The 20,271-nt window shown below is 39.8% G+C and overlaps 1 protein-coding gene across 1 annotated transcript in view; it reads left to right on the top strand.

Moving 5' to 3' along the window:
- ACSL4 (acyl-CoA synthetase long chain family member 4) overlaps nucleotides 1-20,271 on the top strand; it is a 75,972-nt gene that overhangs the window by 34,293 nt on the left and 21,408 nt on the right. Inside the window, exons 3-9 of the mRNA XM_065901343.1 lie at nucleotides 6,688-6,927; nucleotides 7,166-7,343; nucleotides 7,741-7,850; nucleotides 7,968-8,106; nucleotides 11,739-11,889; nucleotides 12,035-12,158; nucleotides 14,198-14,269. Coding sequence (XP_065757415.1) covers nucleotides 6,700-6,927; nucleotides 7,166-7,343; nucleotides 7,741-7,850; nucleotides 7,968-8,106; nucleotides 11,739-11,889; nucleotides 12,035-12,158; nucleotides 14,198-14,269 — 1,002 coding nt within the window. The 5' untranslated portion in view covers nucleotides 6,688-6,699. The remainder of the gene's footprint in view (nucleotides 1-6,687; nucleotides 6,928-7,165; nucleotides 7,344-7,740; nucleotides 7,851-7,967; nucleotides 8,107-11,738; nucleotides 11,890-12,034; nucleotides 12,159-14,197; nucleotides 14,270-20,271) is intronic.

The following is a 20,271-nucleotide window of genomic DNA, read 5'->3' as shown; positions in this document are numbered from 1 at the left end:
ATTCCTTTTTTTTTTTTGGCTGCGCTGGGTCTTCATTGCTGTGCACAGGCTTTCTCTAGTTGCGGCGAGCGGGGGCTACTCTTCATTGCAGTGTGCACGCTTCTCATTGCGGTGGCTTCTCGTTGCGGAGCACGGGCTCTAGGCGCTCGGGCTTCAGTAGTTGTGGCACATGGGCTCAGTAGTTGTGGCTCATGGGCTCTAGAGCGCAGGCTCAGTAGTTGTGGCGCACAGTCTTAGTTGCCCTGAGGCATATGGGATCTTCCCGGACCAGGGATCTAACCCATGTCCCCTGCCTTGGCAGGCGGATTCTTAACCTCTGGACCACCAGGGAAGTACCTCCATGTCCGTTCTTATTTCAGTCAACAAGTTTATTGAACAGTTAACACACAGAGGTACTGTTGTAGGAGGATTCAGCAGCAAACAATAAACTCTCTGCCTCATGGAGCTTTTATGTTCTAATGGGGGCATTCATAATAAACATGAAAAATAAAGCATATGACATAGTAGTTACAAGTACTAAGGAGAATAATAAAGCGAGAAAGGGATAGGAGGTCTTGGGGTTCGATTTTGGAGTGGCTAGAGAAGGCCTCACTGAGAAGGTGATATTTGAGTAAAGACAAAAAGAAGGTGAGAGAATAAGCTGTGCAGGTATCTTAGAAGAACATTCCAGGCAAAGAGAATAGCATGTACAAGGACCCTGAGGCAGGGTCATGCTTGGTGTGTCCCAGAAACAGCAAGGAACAAGTGGGACGGTAGCAGACTGAGGCAGGGAAAAGTGTCGGAGATGAAGATGGAAACTTGAGGTGGAGGACAGATCCCGTCTCCTAGGTCTGAGTAAGGACTGTATTTCTGAATGAGTCATATGGGGATTCTTTGAAAGGTTTTGAGCAGAGGAATGGTATGGTCCAACTTGAACTTGAACTAGAGCACTCTGGCTGCTGAGTTTAGAATTTATTATAAAGGTGGAAGCAGGGAGATCAGATTGGCTATTGCATTTATCCAGGTGAGAGAGGATAGTGGCTTGAGCCAGGATGGTAGCAGTAGAGGTGGTGAGAAGTAGTTGAATTTGATATCTGTTTTGGAAGTAGAGCTGGTAGGATTTGCTGTTGAATTGGGTGTGGAATGTGTGAGAAAGAGAGGGGAGTGAAAGTGAACCTGGTCATCGAAGGCTTTTGGTCGAAGCAACTGGAACTACAGAAATGAGCAAGACTGGGTGTGCTAGGTTTGTGGGAGGACGATCAGTGGCTCAATTTTCAACATATGTATTAAATTTGAATATGTAACTGATATCTAAATGGATCTGTTGAGGAAACAGTTGGATATACAAACCTAGGTGCCTAAGGGAGACCTCCAGGCTAAGGGGGGACATTTTGAGAGTCATCACCATATATATGCTAATTAAAGCTGTGAGACTAAATGAGATCACCATGGGAGTGAGCATAGATAAAGAAAAGGTTCAAGGACTGAGCACTATAGCGTTTAGAGGTCAGGGAGATGAGGAAGAAGCAGCAAAGAAGATGGAGAAGGAATGGCCAGGGAAGTCGGAAGAAAACCTGAAGAATGGGGTCTACTGGAAGCCAAGTGAAGACGTTTCCAGCAGGAAAAGAGGGGTCAACGGGGCTAAAGGCTGGTAGTGGGTCAAAGGGGATGAGGACTGAGCTTTAATTGACCTTGGGATCTGACAACATGGAAGTCATCAGTGAACTTGATCAGAGCAATTTTGTGGAATGGTAGAGGGGAAAGCCTGAGCGTAGTGGGTTCAAGAGAAAATAGGAGGAGGGAGCTGGGTGAGAGAGCACAGAGACAACTCTTCTCCTTCTCCTACAGAGAGGGAGTGGTTTTTAAGATGAAAGAAATAAAAGCCTGTTAGGATGCTGATGGAACCGATTCGAGCCGGAAAAATTAATGAGGCTGGAGAGAGAGGGAAGAATCAGTAGAGTGGCACCGCCAGGTCTTTCTGGTCTAGACAGGGGTGTCACACACAAGTGAAGGGGTCGGCCTTAGCTAGGAGCATCACCAGGCCATCTCTAGTCATGGGAGAGAAGAGAGCACATGGCCACAGATCCGAGTAGATGGGGAGACACACTGGTGGGAGTCTGTGGAAGTTCTCTTCGGACGGTTTTAGTTTTCTCAGCCAAATGGTAAGCCAGGTCAGCAGCTGAGGATGAGGATAGCAGAGGAGCCTCGGTGGTCTGAAGAGAGAGAACAAGGTGTAACCCCAGGAGAGCAAGCCTCTGGATGGCCTAGTGGATGCTAGGGCAGCATGGTTTCTGTGCAGCTTCAAGGGTCCCTTTGAGGGAGCAATCACGGATCTAAAGGGGGACGTTCAGCGCAGCTGGGTTTTTCTCCAGCCAAATTCAGCTGCATGGGGACGGTTGCAGATTAGGTGGCGGACAGGATTTAACCAGGTTGTGGTTTAGCTGAGTGAGTACAATGAAGAGGGAGAGATGCAAGCAGGTCGAAAGTGTATTCCAGGAACTGATTATTAATGCTCATGAAATTGAAGCTGGATCAGACGAAGGATTCTCCCAACAGTGGCACGAAGTAGATAACACAAGCGGTATTCCTGTTTTACCCGCAATGTCACTGGTACAGAGCTTTTAGGTGAGAGGTCATATATCTCATCCGAAGTCACACATAAGAGCAGATGCTGAGGTTAGAAGCCAGACTTCCTAACTTCGTTTAGTCCGTTTACCACCCAGGATATCAGACTTTCTCTTCTTTAGAGAACAATTCGTTTTCCCCTAACATAATAGTGGGGTGCATAGTCTTGAGTTGCCAAATCATCATACACGTGTCTCTTATAGTATAGTGGCGTTCTAGTAACGTTGACTCTGAAATAATTCAATTTTCCCATTGACTTAGATCATAAAAGGGGAACAGCACTTTCCACAGAAAGCTCGAAAGCATCTGCTACTCTACTTGCTGTTTTCTGATACATCCTGCAGTTCTGCCCCCATCCATTCCCCAGTCCATGAGGACTGTCCTCATTTCCCAATCTTTGTCCTCTCCTTTTGAAAACATATCCATCCTTCATACCGACTCCAAATACTGTGCTATTTTGTGAAACCTTTCTGGATGGTTCTCCTTCCTCCCTCTTTTTGTCCCCCCAAAACTGGATGTAATCTCATCCCTCTTTTGAATACCTTTAGTGTTTCATTCTTGTTTCTCTGATGGGATCTATCATATTCTACCGTATATATTTGTGAACTCATCTCCCTGCACCCTACCATACATATGGACACATATGTACATGCACACGTGCATGTAAAGGATTGAGAACATGTTTTACTCATCTTTGTGTTAAGTGTTCAAAACTTACACATAGTAGGTGTTCAGATCTTTTTTTTTTTTTTAACGAATGTATCAATAGGCTGGATGTAACACTGGGGACAGGCCTTGGTTACAGTTTGTACTGTCACAACATTTGCTTCTCTTTGAGATGAAAGATCAGACAATATCAGTGGCTCAAATATTCAGCTGAAATGGAGGTTCCAGTGTGCCCCCACAAAAGCAACTCTGCCTTTTGCTTTTATCTGTACTTGTGTTTTCACGTCCACATAAGATTTTATTCAAATGAATGAGCCATGCCTCGCCCCCTGCCCCCAGTACCACCAGAAAGAATTAGAAAACTTCTGGACTAAATGACCTCTCTGATCTCTCTTTACCTGAATGTTCTTTGAGCCTTGTGTACTGTGTGTGTGTGTGTGTGTGTGTGTGTGTGTGTGTGTGTGTGTTTATGTGTATGTGTCTCTGTACTACGAGGATTAAGTAGATGTTTCCCTACCTCCAAGACTTAAGGCAAATCTGTTTAAAAAATTAAGTGTATGTGACAACATGAATGACTGAACACATACAATACAGTTTAAATCTAGCTAGATTGTAAGCTCTTCAAAAGCTGTCTTCTACTTCTTCAGCCCCAAGGGTGAGCCTGAGGTGGTACTTCTGGTATTGTCCCTGATAATTTACATATTGAAATAAGTATTTATTTTGAATTGATTTCCTTTCAGTACTTCTTTATATTACCAGTAAAGAATTATTTTAAAAAATAGTGTGTGTGGGTAGACTATCATCTGGGACTATCATCTGTGACTGTCTTTTAAGGTTTATAAAGGAGTATTATGAAGTATTTGTTATAACAAAGAGGTGTTGGGTTTGATAGGGTTGAGAACTCCTGGTCTGTGCCCTGTACTTAGGTGCTTAGATGTTTAAAAATGATGGTATAATCAAGGATCAGAATGAGTGGTAGACATTTCAAGTGATGTGGGAAATTAGAAAAAGGAAAGATTATCAAGGATTTGGGTAGTCATGGAATGTCTGATGGAGGAGAGGATTGTTAGAGGGAATCTTGCATATTGAGGATCAGGCACTATGATAGACACTTGATGTACCTTGTCTTGAAAAAATGAATGACCAGACTTGTCAAAGAGACTGAGAAAGCAATTTCTAGGTATAGTAAATCATAAAATTAAAGTTGGAAGGGCCCCAGGAAATCATCTAGGCCAGAAATTTTTAGTGTAAGGGTGGTGTCACCCTTTGGTGTTCATGGATGGATTCCAGGGAACTCAGGAATCCCCTGAATTTGTGTATACCATTTTGCCTATCTTTCTGAGGGGAACTGGGTTCATAGTTCTCATTGGATGCTGAAAGGGGCCCATCACCTCTAGGAAGTTAAGGGCTACCGATCTAGTCAGATCCTAAGCTCAGACAGATTGTTTTGCCCAAGGTTACGCAGCCGCCAGTCAGTGACAGAGATGGGGTCTGAAACCCAGGTCTTTTCACCTGTAGTTTCTTGCTCATTTCACCACACTCAGTTGAAGGACATGAACAAAAGCAGAGGCAGGATTAAGGATTAAGCTAACCATTTTATAGTAGTTGGTGTGGTGTAAAAACGCACAACTCTCTTGGGGTCAGTAGTCCATTTCCACAAGAGTTGCAGGAGAATGCACTTCAATTTGTCTCCTCAAAGTGAACTAATATTTTAATTTTTGTAGTTGAAATACACTGCCACTCTCCAAAATAGCTTTCTCAGCTGAAGGCAAGTTCCTGGAGAGACATTATTCTCCCTGAGGCTGTTTCTGCAGTTCCTTTCCATTTGGCACTGTTTTTTCTGACCTGCAGTGGCCTCCAGTTTCCTGTCAAATCAAATCAAAACTACTTTGCCTGATTTGTCAGACCCTGTACTACTGTGGCCTGTTTAGCCAGCGAGTACTCTGTGCCCCACTCAGGTGAGTGTCCTTTTTTTTTGGCAGTCTCTCCTCTCCCGAAGTCCTTTCATTTCTACGTCTTTATCTTTTATCATGTGGTTCCCCAGCCCAGAATGACCTCCATTCTTTCTCCTTTGTTTCCAGATCCCTGACATAAGGTCCAGCTTAAGTCTAATCTCCACAAAGCCTCCCCTAGTAACGGTGGACCATTTTGCACTTGCTCTGAACTGCTATCGCATTTATTGCTTGCAGTGCACACCGTAGCACTTAGGTATTTCCACAGGCTTTTCATCGGAAAGGGTCCAGTGGTCACTTTGGGAGTGGGATTCCAGGAAGTCCAGGGTGGGACTCTGGGCACCCCCAATCCCTGCTTCAGCCAGAGCAGTTCCACTGTAGTGTCTATATATGGGAAGTCTGCGTGATCGTTTATTTGAAGAAATGGTTTTGCTGCCACACCTTCTCCTGCAAACAAAGTTTGAAAACACTGGACCTATCTTGTGTGCTGATGGCCTCACAAGTGTTAACTCGTAATGAGCAAGGGCCAGGACTTACACTACTTTGGACTTAATACTACCACTCCCAGGCAACTAGTGCAATTTTGAGCACAAAAGTGGGCAAGTAGGAAATGATTTTATGATTGTATTGCTCCAGTTTGGGGGATAGGAGGTAGTGAATAGCATTACCAAGAAATTATTTTAAAGAAGAACTCAGAATAATATTTCTGGTTTGATCTGTGAGAAATAAACCAAAATTGGTAGAATTTTTCTCTCTTTTGGAAACAAAACCAAATCCTATTTAAAGCTGTCCAGTTTACATATACATATTTAAGAGAAACCTCAATATTTGGCATTCACTACTCTCCCCAAGTTTAGCCAAACTTAAATACCACATGCCTGCACTCATATAGGCCCTATAAGTGTTACACGACTGACTTACAGAGTGATGTGTAGTATACCTAAAAACCTATAAAAATTAAATTTAAAATTTATGGCCAGAATGATTAAAACTGGAAAGTGCCAGTCTTTCAGACCAGTTATTTCCGCTTCCTTGTATCAAATCAATTATAGAAACTAATAAAGACCTGAGTATTTAAATCAATGGTCTATCAACTTGCTAATACTCTTTTGTTTTGTTTTTGTTTTGTTTTGTTTTCCCTGCTCTCTGCCTGGTTCGTTGTCTTCGCCTACAGGTGTACTTTATTGTCGGCTTCCAAAGATTACTAACTCTTGTCTGTATCATTAAAATTGAACTGCCTTGACTCTTCTGCTACTCTCACTACTGCTTCCATTATTGCCTTCTTCAGCAAAATCAGGCTTTCTGAAGCCAAAGAATAACAAGAAATAAACACCATTTTAGAAGCCTTGCCACTATGAAACTTAAGCAAAATGTGCTCACCGTTATTTTGCTGCCTATCCACTTGTTAATAACAATATACAGTGCCCTTGTATTTATTCCGTGGTATTTTCTTACCAATGCCAAGAAGAAAAACGCTATGGCAAAGAGAATAAAAGCTAAGCCCACCTCAGACAAACCTGGAAGTCCGTATCGCTCTGTCACGCACTTCGACTCACTAGCTGTCATAGACATCCCTGGAGCAGACACCCTGGATAAATTATTCGATCATGCCGTATCCAAGTTTGGGAAGAAGGACAGCCTGGGGACCAGGGAAATCCTAAGTGAAGAAAATGAAATGCAGCCAAATGGAAAGGTTTTTAAGAAGGTAAAGCATTTTTGTGCTTCCTATTGTTTTTAAAGGGGAAGGTACACTTTATTATAAATCAAGTGCATTTAAAACATGCTGGCATTCCATTATAGTGCCCATAACTAATTCTCAGAAGGTGCTCACAGCATCTGTGTAATTCACTTAAGGGTATTTTTAGAGTTCTACACTTTGAATAGTATGTTAATTGCTTGTTTGAGTACATATGCTAATATTACAGAATGTCTCACTTTAACAGTTAATTCTTGGGAATTATAAATGGATGAACTATCTCGAAGTGAACCACAGAGTGAATAACTTTGGTAGTGGACTCGCTGCATTGGGACTGAAACCAAAGAGCACTATTGCCATTTTCTGTGAGACCAGGGCTGAATGGATGATTGCCGCACAGACCTGCTTTAAGTACAACTTTCCTCGTAAGTGCCTGGTGTTTTTGGAGGGGGAGAGAGTGGGCTTTGCTTACATGTGAAATTGTCCTGAGAGCCTCTTGTTTTCCAAGCAGGTGTTCAGCCAGAACCTATTGGCCTTGAGAAACTGAATTGACTGATGATTTTTGCCCAGTTTGTGGCACTTCCAGTATTTCTGGGTTTCTTTAGGTTTAAAAAGTTAGAAGCCCGAAAATTTGTAAGAAAGATTTGTGACTACCAGGAAGTTTGAGGCAAGGTTGAAGGGTAATAGCAGAGACTATGAAATCAAATGAGATTATAAAATGTCTTTGCATCTGTGAGTATATCTGTCATTAAAAGTTGACTTAAATAATGTATCTAAGAAATGTTTATCATTTAACTTTTGTGTTCATTTTTTATTATGTAGTTGTGACTTTATATGCCACACTTGGCAAAGAAGCTGTAGTTCACGGGTTAAATGAATCTGAGGCTACCTATCTGATTACTAGTGTCGAACTTCTGGAGAGTAAACTTAAGGTAAGTACGAAATTTTCTTTTAATTCATGGCAGTGTTTGACAGCATAGGAGAATATTCAAGAATTGAGTTTATTGCATACCCATATTTAATAACTGGATTTTCTTTCTGCTCAACAGACGGCATTGTTAGATATTAACTGTGTTAAACGTATCATTTATGTGGATAATAAGACGATCAATAAGGCAGAATACCCTGAAGGATTTGAGATTCACAGCATGCAATCGGTAGAAGAGTTGGGATCCAAGCCAGAAAACTGTAAGTAAAGCAGTTAAAACAAATGTATTAATCTCTTCAAGGCTTGTTATTCCAGTAGGTTAGGAAAAGCAGTAATGCAAGTGAAAGCTGTAAAGTTCTCTGATTTAAAACAAGTGTTGTATAACTCAGTAAGAAAACTTTGAAAGTGTTTAAAAACTCTCAAGACCATATACGATGAAGATTTTTCTCTCCCTTTCTCCTCCAAAAGGTAACCACTATTTGAAATGTTACTAAATGGCTGAGGCCTATGGCAGTTGCTGCCAAACTTCTCTTTTTTCAAAGAAACCCACTGTAACCTTCCAAACTGGACTCACGTAAGGCAAAGATCTGAGGCCTTCCATTCAGTAAACTTTTTTTTTTTTAATGCTTAATGCTGCTGATTTTCATCATGTCTCAGAGGTTGCAGAGCTGTTTGCCAAAACCATACTTGGCTTATTCTACCACTGATACGGTAGTTGGTATTTCATTTGAAACAAGTTAAGTGTGTCTTATATCAAAGTGGCAGTTGGTCATCAGGACAGAGGGTTGAGCAAATGAAGTACTCCACTGAAATATTTTTCTTTCTCATGTTTAATGAGAAGATCACAATACTCTACTAGATGAGTAGTCCGAGTCTTTTATCATAGGCATAAGTATGCCTGCCCTTTGCTCTGGGGAAAGATATTATCTTTATTGTACTGGACAGTGAACATGCCTGCTCTTTGCTCTGGAGGGAGACACTTTCTCTGTCTTCCAAGGCTGTTCACTGTGCAGTCATCCTCGCAAAGACAGCCTGGAACAGTCAGTGCCTCTGCTCGCAAGATGTACAGAAACCCAAGAGACCCGTGGAGAATTATCTCTCAACACCAGGTTGACCCTGCAAGATCGCGGTAAACTTGACTGGGAAGTCCTGATTGGTAGGGATTTGTTGGCACAAAACTGTGGGGGGTATTGGTCCTCATAATTTTGTGTGAGCCAGAGCATGATAGACCACAGGTCCCACCTAGTCCACTCATCTCTACAGTTAATAAGACACACATGTTTGGGGTGATACTTTACCTGAGTAGACAGTTGTTATGATGATGACAAGAAGTGAAGTGTCACATTGTGTGCTTAGCCTGAGAAGACCCTTGACATATCTACTGCTGCCGCTTCCATCAGTCATCAGAAGAAGGATGCAGTCCCTATTTGCTTGATTTATAAACTATGACAGTAGATACCTTTAAGGAGCACTAACATCACCCCATTTAAGTATAGCTTTATCTTTGGTTATCTCAGTACTAAATCATACTGTTTAAAATGGTTATTTTAACTTGTATATATAAATGTGATTCATTTTATAAACTGATTTGTAAAAAAGTTTATTTTGTAGAGCAGTTTTAGGTTCACAGCAAAATTGAGGGGAAGGTACACACGTGCACAGCGTCCCCCATTATCAGCATCCCAGAGTAGTATGTTTGTTACAATTGATGACCTTACGTTGACATCATTATCACCCCAAATCCATAGTTCACATTAGGGATCCCTCTGGGTGTTACACATCCTACGGGTTTGGACAAATGTATACTGACATGTATTATCATTATAGTATCATACAGAGTATAAACTCATTTTTTAGCATCCAACAACCTTATTAAACTTTTATTTATTTAATTGCGATCATATACCTGGGGATTCTTCGTTATTTTGGTGTATTCTAGAAAGGAAAGGAGATTACTGGGTTGGCACAATACACTGTCTTGAAAGTGGAAGCCCCAGTGTGCTGTTTAAAACTTAGCATGTTAGAATCTTAGAGTTGATGTCGCCTTAAAGATCAAATCAAAACAACAGCAACAACAAAGGAACGCAAGGAAACTTAGGGAAGTGATGGACACGCCTGTTGCCCTGATTGTGGTGATTGTATCACAGATGTTTGTATATGGTCAGTCATCAAAGTGTACACATTAATATATTCAGTTCTTTATATTATCAATTATACCTCAATAAAGCTATTAAAAAACTATATGAACAGTTTAGATATACGTTATCTCTTGTGGGCAGCACTGTTGTCCATCCAGCCTAGGTTAGATAGATTAAGAGCTGGAAGCAAATTCATGTCACGTTAAAATTTAAAATACTGACACACACACACATATATATATATATATATATATACACACACAGTGTTTGTTTAGAGTGTGCATGTAGGCAGTTAATAAACGGGGAATTGAAATTTCACTCAACTTTTTGTTCAGTTAATATCGTGGAATGACAAAAAAAGTTACGTCTTGTAACAGCAGTTCTCTTTATTAATAGGCTGAAAGATACTTTCAAGGAACATTTACAGGTTCTCTAATTCTTTTTCCCTGCGTGTGACTATTCTAATTATATTTATTGAAATGTAATTTGTTGCCTGTTTCATCTAAAAATTTTAAGCTTCTACGTTACGTCTTTTTAACTGCGTTGTTCCAGTAATTCATTTTTATCGTATTTTACAAATGCACCCATCCATCAATTATTAGGGGGAAAAAGGGTCCTCACAGCAGATAGTTTGAGAAGCACAACTCTTAACAGACAGGTTAACAAGCTCCAGCCTGCATCTGTTTCTCTAAATGAAGTTGGATTGGAACACAGTCACATCCATTTGTTTAACAACTGCCTATGGTTCCTTTCACTCTATAGCAACAAAGTCGGGTAGTTTGGGCACAGACCATATGACCCTCCAAGCCTAAAATATTTACTGTCAGGTGCTTTGCAAAGAAAGCCTGCAGATTCCTGCTCAAGATGGCTGACTGTATTCTGTTGGGAAGACCTCTCTATTTCCCTCCCCCAATCATTCAATAAGCAGAGATGGCACTGGGGCTCAGGACCCTTATGATTAAACGTTCCTACCTGCAGACAGAGGGCAAGAAGAAACGAAGTTTAGAAGCTGTTTAGATATTACCTTTGGTAGGAAATGAAGGGCTTGTAAACCCCTTTAAACTGTCTCTTTTTCTTAGTTTCCAAAAATTCCTGTCTGATTTTGGTTAAAAAGAGTCAAAGTATGGTATGCCCTGATAGGGGAAAAAGCACTAATTCTGGGAGATGCAAAAGAATCCCCAATCCAGACACATACTAAGTATTCTAACTACAGGAGTGAGTGAAAATCAAGTCCAGTGGCTTTCAATCAGGAGTGTGTACGAGTGTCACCTGTGGAGCCTTTGATCCATTTCAGACATATAGAATCAGAATTTTCAGAACTAGGGTCCAGAGATAGTATTTTATTTAAGTCCCACAGGTGATTCTCATGCCCACCAGTGGTTAAGAACCATAATCTCGTCCAACAGTCTCGTTTTAGAGATGAGAAAACGGAGGCTTGAGGAGCTCACACAAACTACTCTATCTCCCTGATTGTCCGAATCTTAGATATCTTTCCACAACAAGGCCCTGTAAACAGCACTGTGGAGAGGTATGAACAGACAGGGATTAGGTTAAACATCCAGAAGATGGGCCAGATTGAGTTTGAAATTCTCATTGCAGGTAACCAGAATTTGATAACCATTTTCGTGGTGATTAACAGTAGAGAGTATTTGTTTTAAATAGTTTACCATTACGCCAAAATCTGAAAGTCTTACCTTTGCTTAACAATTTGACTTGTAAACTAGAGAAATTTTGGTGCTTTGTCATTTATTTAGCAAGCGTTCCTCCAAATAGACCAACTCCTTCGGACTTGGCTATCGTCATGTATACCAGCGGTTCTACTGGCCGACCTAAGGGAGTGATGATGCATCATAGTAATTTGATAGCTGGAATGACAGGCCAGTGTGAGAGAATTCCTGGACTGGGGTAAGAGAGAATTATTCAGCTTTCTTCTTAGAAATCAGAGCTCATGTTTGGCATTCTCTAGTCTGTATTAAAACGATAAGGTCATTGATGTTTCTCATTGTGTCTTTGTAAGAATGGCTAAAATGTTTCTCTTACTTTGTTTTAGACCAAAGGACACATATATTGGCTACCTGCCTTTGGCTCATGTACTAGAATTGACAGCAGAGATATCTTGTTTTACCTATGGTTGTAGGATTGGATATTCTTCTCCACTTACTCTCTCTGACCAGGTGACAAGCTTTTCAGTATATTGGCATGATCATACTAAGTTACAGTGTTTGGCTGAGAACAGATTACTAAAACATGAGATATTTTAATTCAGCTAAAACTTTCTCCTTGGTTTCAAAAGTATGCAGCTGTAGTAAATAACCTTGAGGATTTGTTAGCATTGCTTTATTTTACATATTTTAAAATTATTTTGAGACAAATAATTACTTCCATTGTCTTCAGTATTCTGTCAGCCAAAATGTTATCAAATTAGTATTTCTGTGTGATGTTAGTTGATGTTCATAGTGGTGACTTTGAGATGTGGCTTTGCCTTTTGGCTAATCAAAGAAAGTTAAAATTATCTTCAGGCTTGTTTCAGTGCTTTATCTACCTTAGTTGAAGTTTTTTGCTTTTTGTTTTTGTTTTTGTTTGAAAATGGATGGTCTGTGCTATGTGTGATATGTTATTAATAAAAATGCTCAGTTTACCAAGATATCCCATTTTCTTTTATCCTGGATCAGAGTTTCTCCTCTAAGAAAGGCTGAAATGTGCTAGAAGAAATAATCTACATCATAAAGCACTTATGCACTCATACCTCAGACTTGTAGGTTACGTTAGTTGGAACAGATAACTCACAGAGCAGTAGAGATAATATTCCATGTGTAAATGTTTGTCTTTGCCCTAATGGTAGGGCCAGACACTATCAAACTCTTAGAGGAAAACATAGGCAGAACGCTCTATGACATAAATCACAGCAAGATCCTTTTTGACCCACCTCCTAGAGAAATGGAAATAAAAACAAAAATAAACAAATGGGACCTAATGAAACTTCAAAGCTTTTGCACAGCAAAGGAAACCGTAAACAAGACGAAAAGACAACCCTCAGAATGGGAGAAAATATTTGCAGATGAAGCAACTGACAAAGGATTGATCTCCAAAATTTACAAGCAGCTCATGCGGCTCAATATCAAAAAAACAACCCAATCCAAAAATGGGCAGAAGACCTAAATAGACACTTCTCCAAAGAAGATATACACATTGCTAACAAACACGTGAAAGAATGCTCAGCATCATTAATCATTAGAGAAATGCAAATCAAAACTACAACGAGATATCATCTCACACCAGTCAGAATGGCCATCATCAAAAAATCTACAAACAACAAATGCTGGAGAGGGTGTGGAGAAAAGAGAACTCTCTTGCACTGTTGGTGGGAATGTAAATTGATACAGCCACTATGGAGAACAGTGTGGAGTTTCCTTAAAAAACTAAAAATAGAACTACCATACGACCCAGCAATCCCACTACTGGGCATACACCCTGAGAAAACCATAGTTCAAAAAGAGTCATGTACCACAATGTTCATTGCAGCTCTATTTATAATAGCCAGGACGTGGAAGCAACCTAAGTGTCCATCGACAGACGAATGGATAAAGAAGATGTGGCACATATATACAATGGAATATTACTCAGCCATAAAAAGAAACGAGATTGAGTTATTTGTAGTGAGGTGGATGGACCTAGAGTCTGTCATACAGTGACGTCAGAAGGAGAAAAACAAATACTGTATGCTAACACATATACCTGGAATCTAAAAAAAAAAAAAAAATGGCCACGAAAAACCTAGGGGCAAGATGGGAATAAAGACACAGACCTACTAGAGAATGGACTTCAGGATACGGGGAGGGGGAAGGGTAAGCTGGGACAAAGTGAGAGAGTGACATGGACACATATACACTACCCAATATAAAATAGATAGCTAGTGGGAAGCAGCCACGTAGCACAGGGAGATCAGCTCGGTGCTTTGTGACCACCTAGAGGGGTGGGATAGGGAGGGTGGGAGGGAGGGAGATGCAAGAGGGAAGAAATGGGGATATATATGTATATGTATATCTGATTCACTTTGTTATAAAGCAGAAACTAACACACCATTGTAAAGCAATTATACTCCAATAAAGATGTTAAAAAAAATGTCCATGTTTGCTCTTGTTAATACTTGAATTATAACATTTTCTGCTGAAAGTTTCTTTCCTTGATCCTATTTACTTTTTCTTTACTCTAGTCCAGCAAAATTAAAAAGGGAAGCAAAGGAGACTGTACTGTACTGAAGCCTTCACTCATGGCAGCTGTCCCGGTGAGTATAGAATGTATGTTATTCACTGCCTACACTTGGACTTGTAAAAAAGTAACACTCTTAGGTATTTTTCTACATTTTAAAATAATTTTACTTTGGGGAAATTATGGCCAAACGTGTCCCTTAAAATCTTAGCTAAGCACTGGGAAAAGATGAAATGGCAAACTTCTGAAGTGTATGCCTGTTAGGGTTTGCCAATTCTTGAAAATTAAGCGATGAAACTGACCTAGCTCAAATTACCTAGTCTGGGAATTGGTCATAATATTTTAAAGGTAGAATGCACTCTAAAGATCATTTTGTTTAATGACTTCATTCAAAAGTGAGGCAACCTAGGCCATCCTAGAGAACTGGGGCAGTGTACCCAAGCTTGCAGAGCTGATTCATGGCAGAGCTGATTCTAGAATCCAAGCCTCCTGACCCTTATGGTGGCTAAGAAAGAGTAAGGAAACTGTCATTTGAGAGAACTCCCAGAGAAAAAAGTTGAATTCTAGATATTCAAAATCCTTATGTGAAATATCGCCTTTTATAAAAATAAGATGTTACATTTTATAGCCTTATAATGATAAATTATGAGATATTTAACACAGTGTTTCTAACTTGTATAATCAAATATATTCTAGCGCTTTAGGCTTCTGAAACTCCAGTGGGAGTATCACCACTGCTTGTATCATGATCAGACTTTACATCTTATCCCAGTATCTTTCAAAGAATTGTTTTTGCACACGGAAAGCCTGCGATTACACAATGAAGTGTTCAGTTTTTTCTAAGAATTACAGATGGAAGATAATGTTTTCTTAGCTTCTAATTACGAAATTACCAAATAACGAAAGAATTAGAACAGATCAGTGTAGCCTTTGCTTTTTTATTTCCAGGTGCCATAGAATTCAGCAAGTTGACAAACTAAAAGGAGAGGCTTCTGATTAAAAGCATAATACAATGGTGATAATAGGTACCATAGTACTTAAGTATGTTCTAGACACTGTGCCAAAGTGCTTTAGATGGATCATCTCACTCAATCCCCCCTAAGACTCTGCTAGGTGGGTCCTGTTGTCCCCATTTTATAAAGAAAAAAAAAACTTGCCAAAGGTCACAGAGCCCATAGGTGGTCATTAAAGCTTGAACTCTTAGCAGTCTGATCTCAGAGATTTCTTAACCACTATGGCTGTCTATTTAGGATTGTGTTTTGTTTTGGGAAGCAATGTGTTGGATTTATTACCCAGGAGTTCCTAGGAAACAGTATCAGAGAACATAATTAGGGAGCGGGAAGGGCCGAGGAGTCTAGGAAGTGTAATGTCTGAATATAGGCCTGAAAGATAAACAGGAGTTAGCTGATATGCTATGTATCCTTTAATTACCCATTGTTCATTCTTCTTTACTTTGTGTCTTGGGAGGCTAGGTTCTGTGGATGAATTACCAGGAGGACTTGCTTGCCTTCTGATTTCTGGTGGGCCGTAGCCACTTGTTGGCGCTCATGAAAGTTCAGAGGGCAGGGAGAGAGGTCTGCATACTTACTGCCTTTGCCTCTCCCTGCTGGGCTGCGATTTTTGGCACTTGTTGCCAGGTGCTCATTGGACAGTCTCTTTCCTGTTGGCTCTAACCAGGTCTTTCCCATGGTTACCATCCTCTACCAGGGTCCAGTAATACTTCTCTCCTCTTATTTCTTCAGACCTAGGAATAGTAAATGGCCTCCTGTGTTGCTAGTCCATTGATGCTTCACCAAGCCTTATTGGCTCCCTTAGCTCCTCCCACTCGTCTGTAAATAGGCCTTTAAAAAATCTTATTATTGACAATTGTTTTTGATAGATTCTATCTTCTGAGTTTGTTTCTTTCCTGAGTCAGAATAAAAGATCCATTTAGTATTGTGATGGTCACATATTCACGGTGTGAGAATTCAGACTAAATCGCTGCTGATAAGCAGTGACTCCACCGAACGTCATGCAATGTTAGGTTGAGGTAAAGGGTGACTGAATGTGCTAACAATAAACCCTGCCAACTTGCTGCAGCTGTGTTGTGTTCCTTACTCATTAAGCCCTTTCTGTGCCTGTGATTGGTATATAGTATAGGAAGGAGCGCTGGAAGTGGTTCTCACACATCTGTCTCACTCCCATATGCTCTCTTCCACCCAACATACTTTCTTTAAAAAAATGACATACACATGATTTATTGGTAGGGTACACATGGTACAATTTATTTATTTCCTTTCGGGGTGATTTTTAAAATTGAAGTATAGTTGATGTATAATATTACATTAGTTCCGGGTGTTCTACATGATTTGACATTTGCATACCATACACTTTTCTTTTAACATCTTTATTGGAGTATAATTGCTTCGCGATGTTGTGTTAGTTTCTCCTGTATAACAAAGTGAATCAGCTATACATATACATATATCTCCACATCCCCTCCCTCTTGCATCTCCCTCCCACGCTCCCTGTCCCACCCCTCTAGGTGGTCACAAAGCACCGAGCTGATCTCCTTGTGCTATGCGGCTGCTTCCCACTAGCTATCTATTTTCCATTTGGTAGTGTATATATGTCCATGCCACTCTCTCACTTTGTCCCAGCCTACCCTTCTCCCTCCCCGTGTCCTCAGGTCCATTCTCTATGTCTGAGTCTTTATTCCTGTCCTGCCCCTAGGTTCTTCATGACCACTTTTTTGTTTATTTTTTGGATTCCATGTATATGTGTTAGCATACGGTGTTTGTTTTTCTCTTTCTGACTTGCTTCACTCCATATGGCAGACTCTAGGTCCATCCACCTCGCTACAAATAACTCAATTTCGTTTCTTTTTATGGCTGAGTAGTATTCCATTGTATATACGTACCAAATCTTCTTTATCCGTTCATCTGTCGATGGACACTTAGGTTGCTACTGTCCTGGTTACTGTAAATAGAGCTGCAATGAACACTGTGGTACATGGCTCTTTTTGAATTATGGTTTTCTCAGGGTATGTGCCCAATAGTGGGATTGCTGGGTCGTATGGTAGTTTTATTTTTAAAGGAACCTCCATACTGTTCTCCATAGTGGCTGTATCAATTTACATTCCCACCAACAGTGCAAGAGGGTTCCCTTTCTCCAGACCCTCTCTAGCATTGATTGTTTGTAGATTTTTTGATGGTGGTCATTCTGACCAATGTGAGGTGATACCTCATTGTAGTTTTGATTTGCATTTCTCTAATGGTTAGTGATGTTGAGCATCCATTCATGTGTTTGTTGGCAATCTGTATATCTTCTCTGGAGAAATATCTACTTAGGTCCCTGCCCGTTTTTGGATTGGGTTGTTTGTTTTTTTGATATTGAGCTGCATGAGCTGCTTATATATTTTGCAGATTAATCCTTTGTCAGTTGCTTCATCTGCAAATACTTTCTCCCATTCTGAGGGTTGTCTTTTGGTCTTGTTTCTGGTTTCCTTTGTTGTGCAAGAGCTTTGAAGTTTCATTAGGTCCCATTTGTTTATTTTTGTTTTTATTTCCATTTCTCTAGGAGGTGGGTCAAGAAGGATCTTGCTTACATTTAGGTCTTGAATCCATTTTGAGTTTATTTTTGTGTATGGTGTTAGGGAGTGTTCTGATTTCATTCTTTTACATGTAGCTGTCCAGTTTTCCCAGCACCACTTATTGAAGAGGCTGTCTTTTATCCATTGTACAGTCTTGCCTCCTTTATCAAAAATAAGGTGACCATACGTGCGTGGGTTTATCTCTGGGCTTTCTATCTGTTCCATTGATCTATATTTCTGTTTTTGTGCCAGTACCATACTGTCTTGATTACTGTAGCTTTGTAGTATAGCCTGAAGTCTGGGAGCCTGATTCCTCCAGCTCTGTTTTTCTTTCTCAAGATTGCTTTGGGTATTCAGGGTCTTTTGTGTTTCCATACAAATTGTGAAATTTTTTGTTCTAGTTCTGTGAAAAATGCCATTGGTAGTTTGATAGGAATTGCATTCAATCTGTAGATTGCTTTGGGTAGTATAGTCATTTTCACAATGTTGATTCTTCCAATCCAAGAATATGGTGTATCTCTCCATCTGTTTCTATCATCTTTAATTTCTTTCATCAGTGTCTTACAGTTTTCTGCATACAGGTCTTTTGTCTCCTTAGGGAGGTTTATTCCTAGGTATTTTATTCTTTTTGTTGCAGTGGTAAATGGGAGTGTTCCCTTAATTTTTCTTTCATATTTTTCATCCTTCGTGTATAGGAATGCAAGAGATTTCTGTGCATTAATTTTGTATCCTGCTACTTTACCAAATTCGTTGATTAGCTCTAGTAGTTTTCTGGTAGCATGTTTAGGATTCTCTATGTAGTATAGTATCGTGTCATCTGCAAACAGTGACAGCTTTACTTCTTTTCTGATTTGGATTCCTTTTATTTCTTTTTCTTCTCTGATTACTGTGGCTAAAACTTCCAAAACTATGTTGAATAATAGTGGTGAGAGTGGACAACCTTGTCTTGTTCCTGATCATAGAGGAAATGGTTTCAGGTTTTCACCATTGAGAAGGATGTTGGCTGTGGGTTTGTGATATATGGCCTTTATTGTGTTGAGGTAAGTTCCCTCTATGCCTACTTTCTGGAGGTTTTTTTTTTATCATAAATGGGTGCTGAATTTTGTCGAAAGCTTTCTCTGCATCTATTGAGTTGATCATATGGTTTTTCTTCTTCAATTTGTTAATATGGTACATCACATCGATTGATTTGTGTATATTGAATGAAGAATCCTTGCATTCCTGGGATAAACCCCTCTTGATCAGGTGTATGATCCTTTTAACGTGCTGTTGGATTCTGTTTGCTAGTATTTTGTTGAGGAGTTTTGCGTCTATGTTCATCAGTGATATTGGCCTGTAGGTTTCCTTCTTTGTGACATCCTTGTCTGGTTTCCATACACTTTTTAAAGCAGGATAGTTATAGGATGTTGAAGTCCTTTTAGGGAACTTCTGGGATTTCTCAGTCACAGATATAAACAAAGATTTCAGTTAGCCAGCAGTGATACCTTTTGTGGAAATGTAGAAAACAACACTGTACCATGCACCACCCCCCGCAGCTTTATTGACATATAATTGACACGTAGCATTGTGTCAGCTTAAGGTGTACAGTGTGATGATTTGATATACATATATATTGTGGAATGATTACCACAGTAATGTTAATCAACACATTTACCACCTCACATAGTTACTATTTGTGTGTTTATGATGAGAACAGTTAAGATCTATTGTTTTACCAACTTTCAGGTATATGATACAGTCTTGTTAAGTGTAGTCACCATGCTGTACATTAGATCTCTAGACTTACTCACCTGGAAGTTTGTACCCTTTGACCAACATCTCCCCATTTCCCCCACCCCCTAGACCTGGCCAACCACCAATTTACTCTCTCTTGCCTATGAATTCATCTTTTTTAGGTTTCGCATGTGAGTGAGATCATGTAGTATTTGTCTTTTTCTGTCTGACTTATTTCACTTAGCATAATGCAAGGGCTGGTTCTGCTGTCCTCATTTGCGAATGACTGTGTTCTAATATTGAAAGAGCCATCCATAGAGTTATTCATTGTAGCACAACTGAATTTACATTAATTGCTATTTTAAATATTTAAAACTAGGTATTTATAAATAGGTGTGTTTTATGCAATAACTCTTGTTAATTTGTGCTAAGTAATGCCAAGAAAACATCATTTAGTGATAGTTGGGGCTTTTATTGGTTTGTTTGGTGTTTTTTTGTTTTCTGTTTTGCATGTATTAGCTTGGGAGTCAGTATATCCCAAACCTAGTCCTACGTCTAATTTTCCAAGGAGCTGTGAACAAGAATCCTATTTTTGTTGTTGTTGTTGTTATCTTAGCTTCTATTAAAATGGAATAATAGAAATGCCTAAATTATAGGGACATAAGAATTTTAAGAAACTAAAACTCTCTGCCAGGCTGTAAGAGTCACAAGGTAGTAGTAAGAAAGACATCAGGATTAGATTCAACATAGTTGGATGTTTTAGTGCTATTTGAGAGTAAGTGAATATATTTGAA

The sequence above is a fragment of the Phocoena phocoena genome, chromosome X (genome assembly GCF_963924675.1).
Source record: "Phocoena phocoena chromosome X, mPhoPho1.1, whole genome shotgun sequence".
Lineage (NCBI taxonomy): Eukaryota > Metazoa > Chordata > Mammalia > Artiodactyla > Phocoenidae > Phocoena > Phocoena phocoena.
Note: the sequence above shows the minus strand (reverse complement) of the source record. Positions and strands in the feature narration are given on the sequence as shown.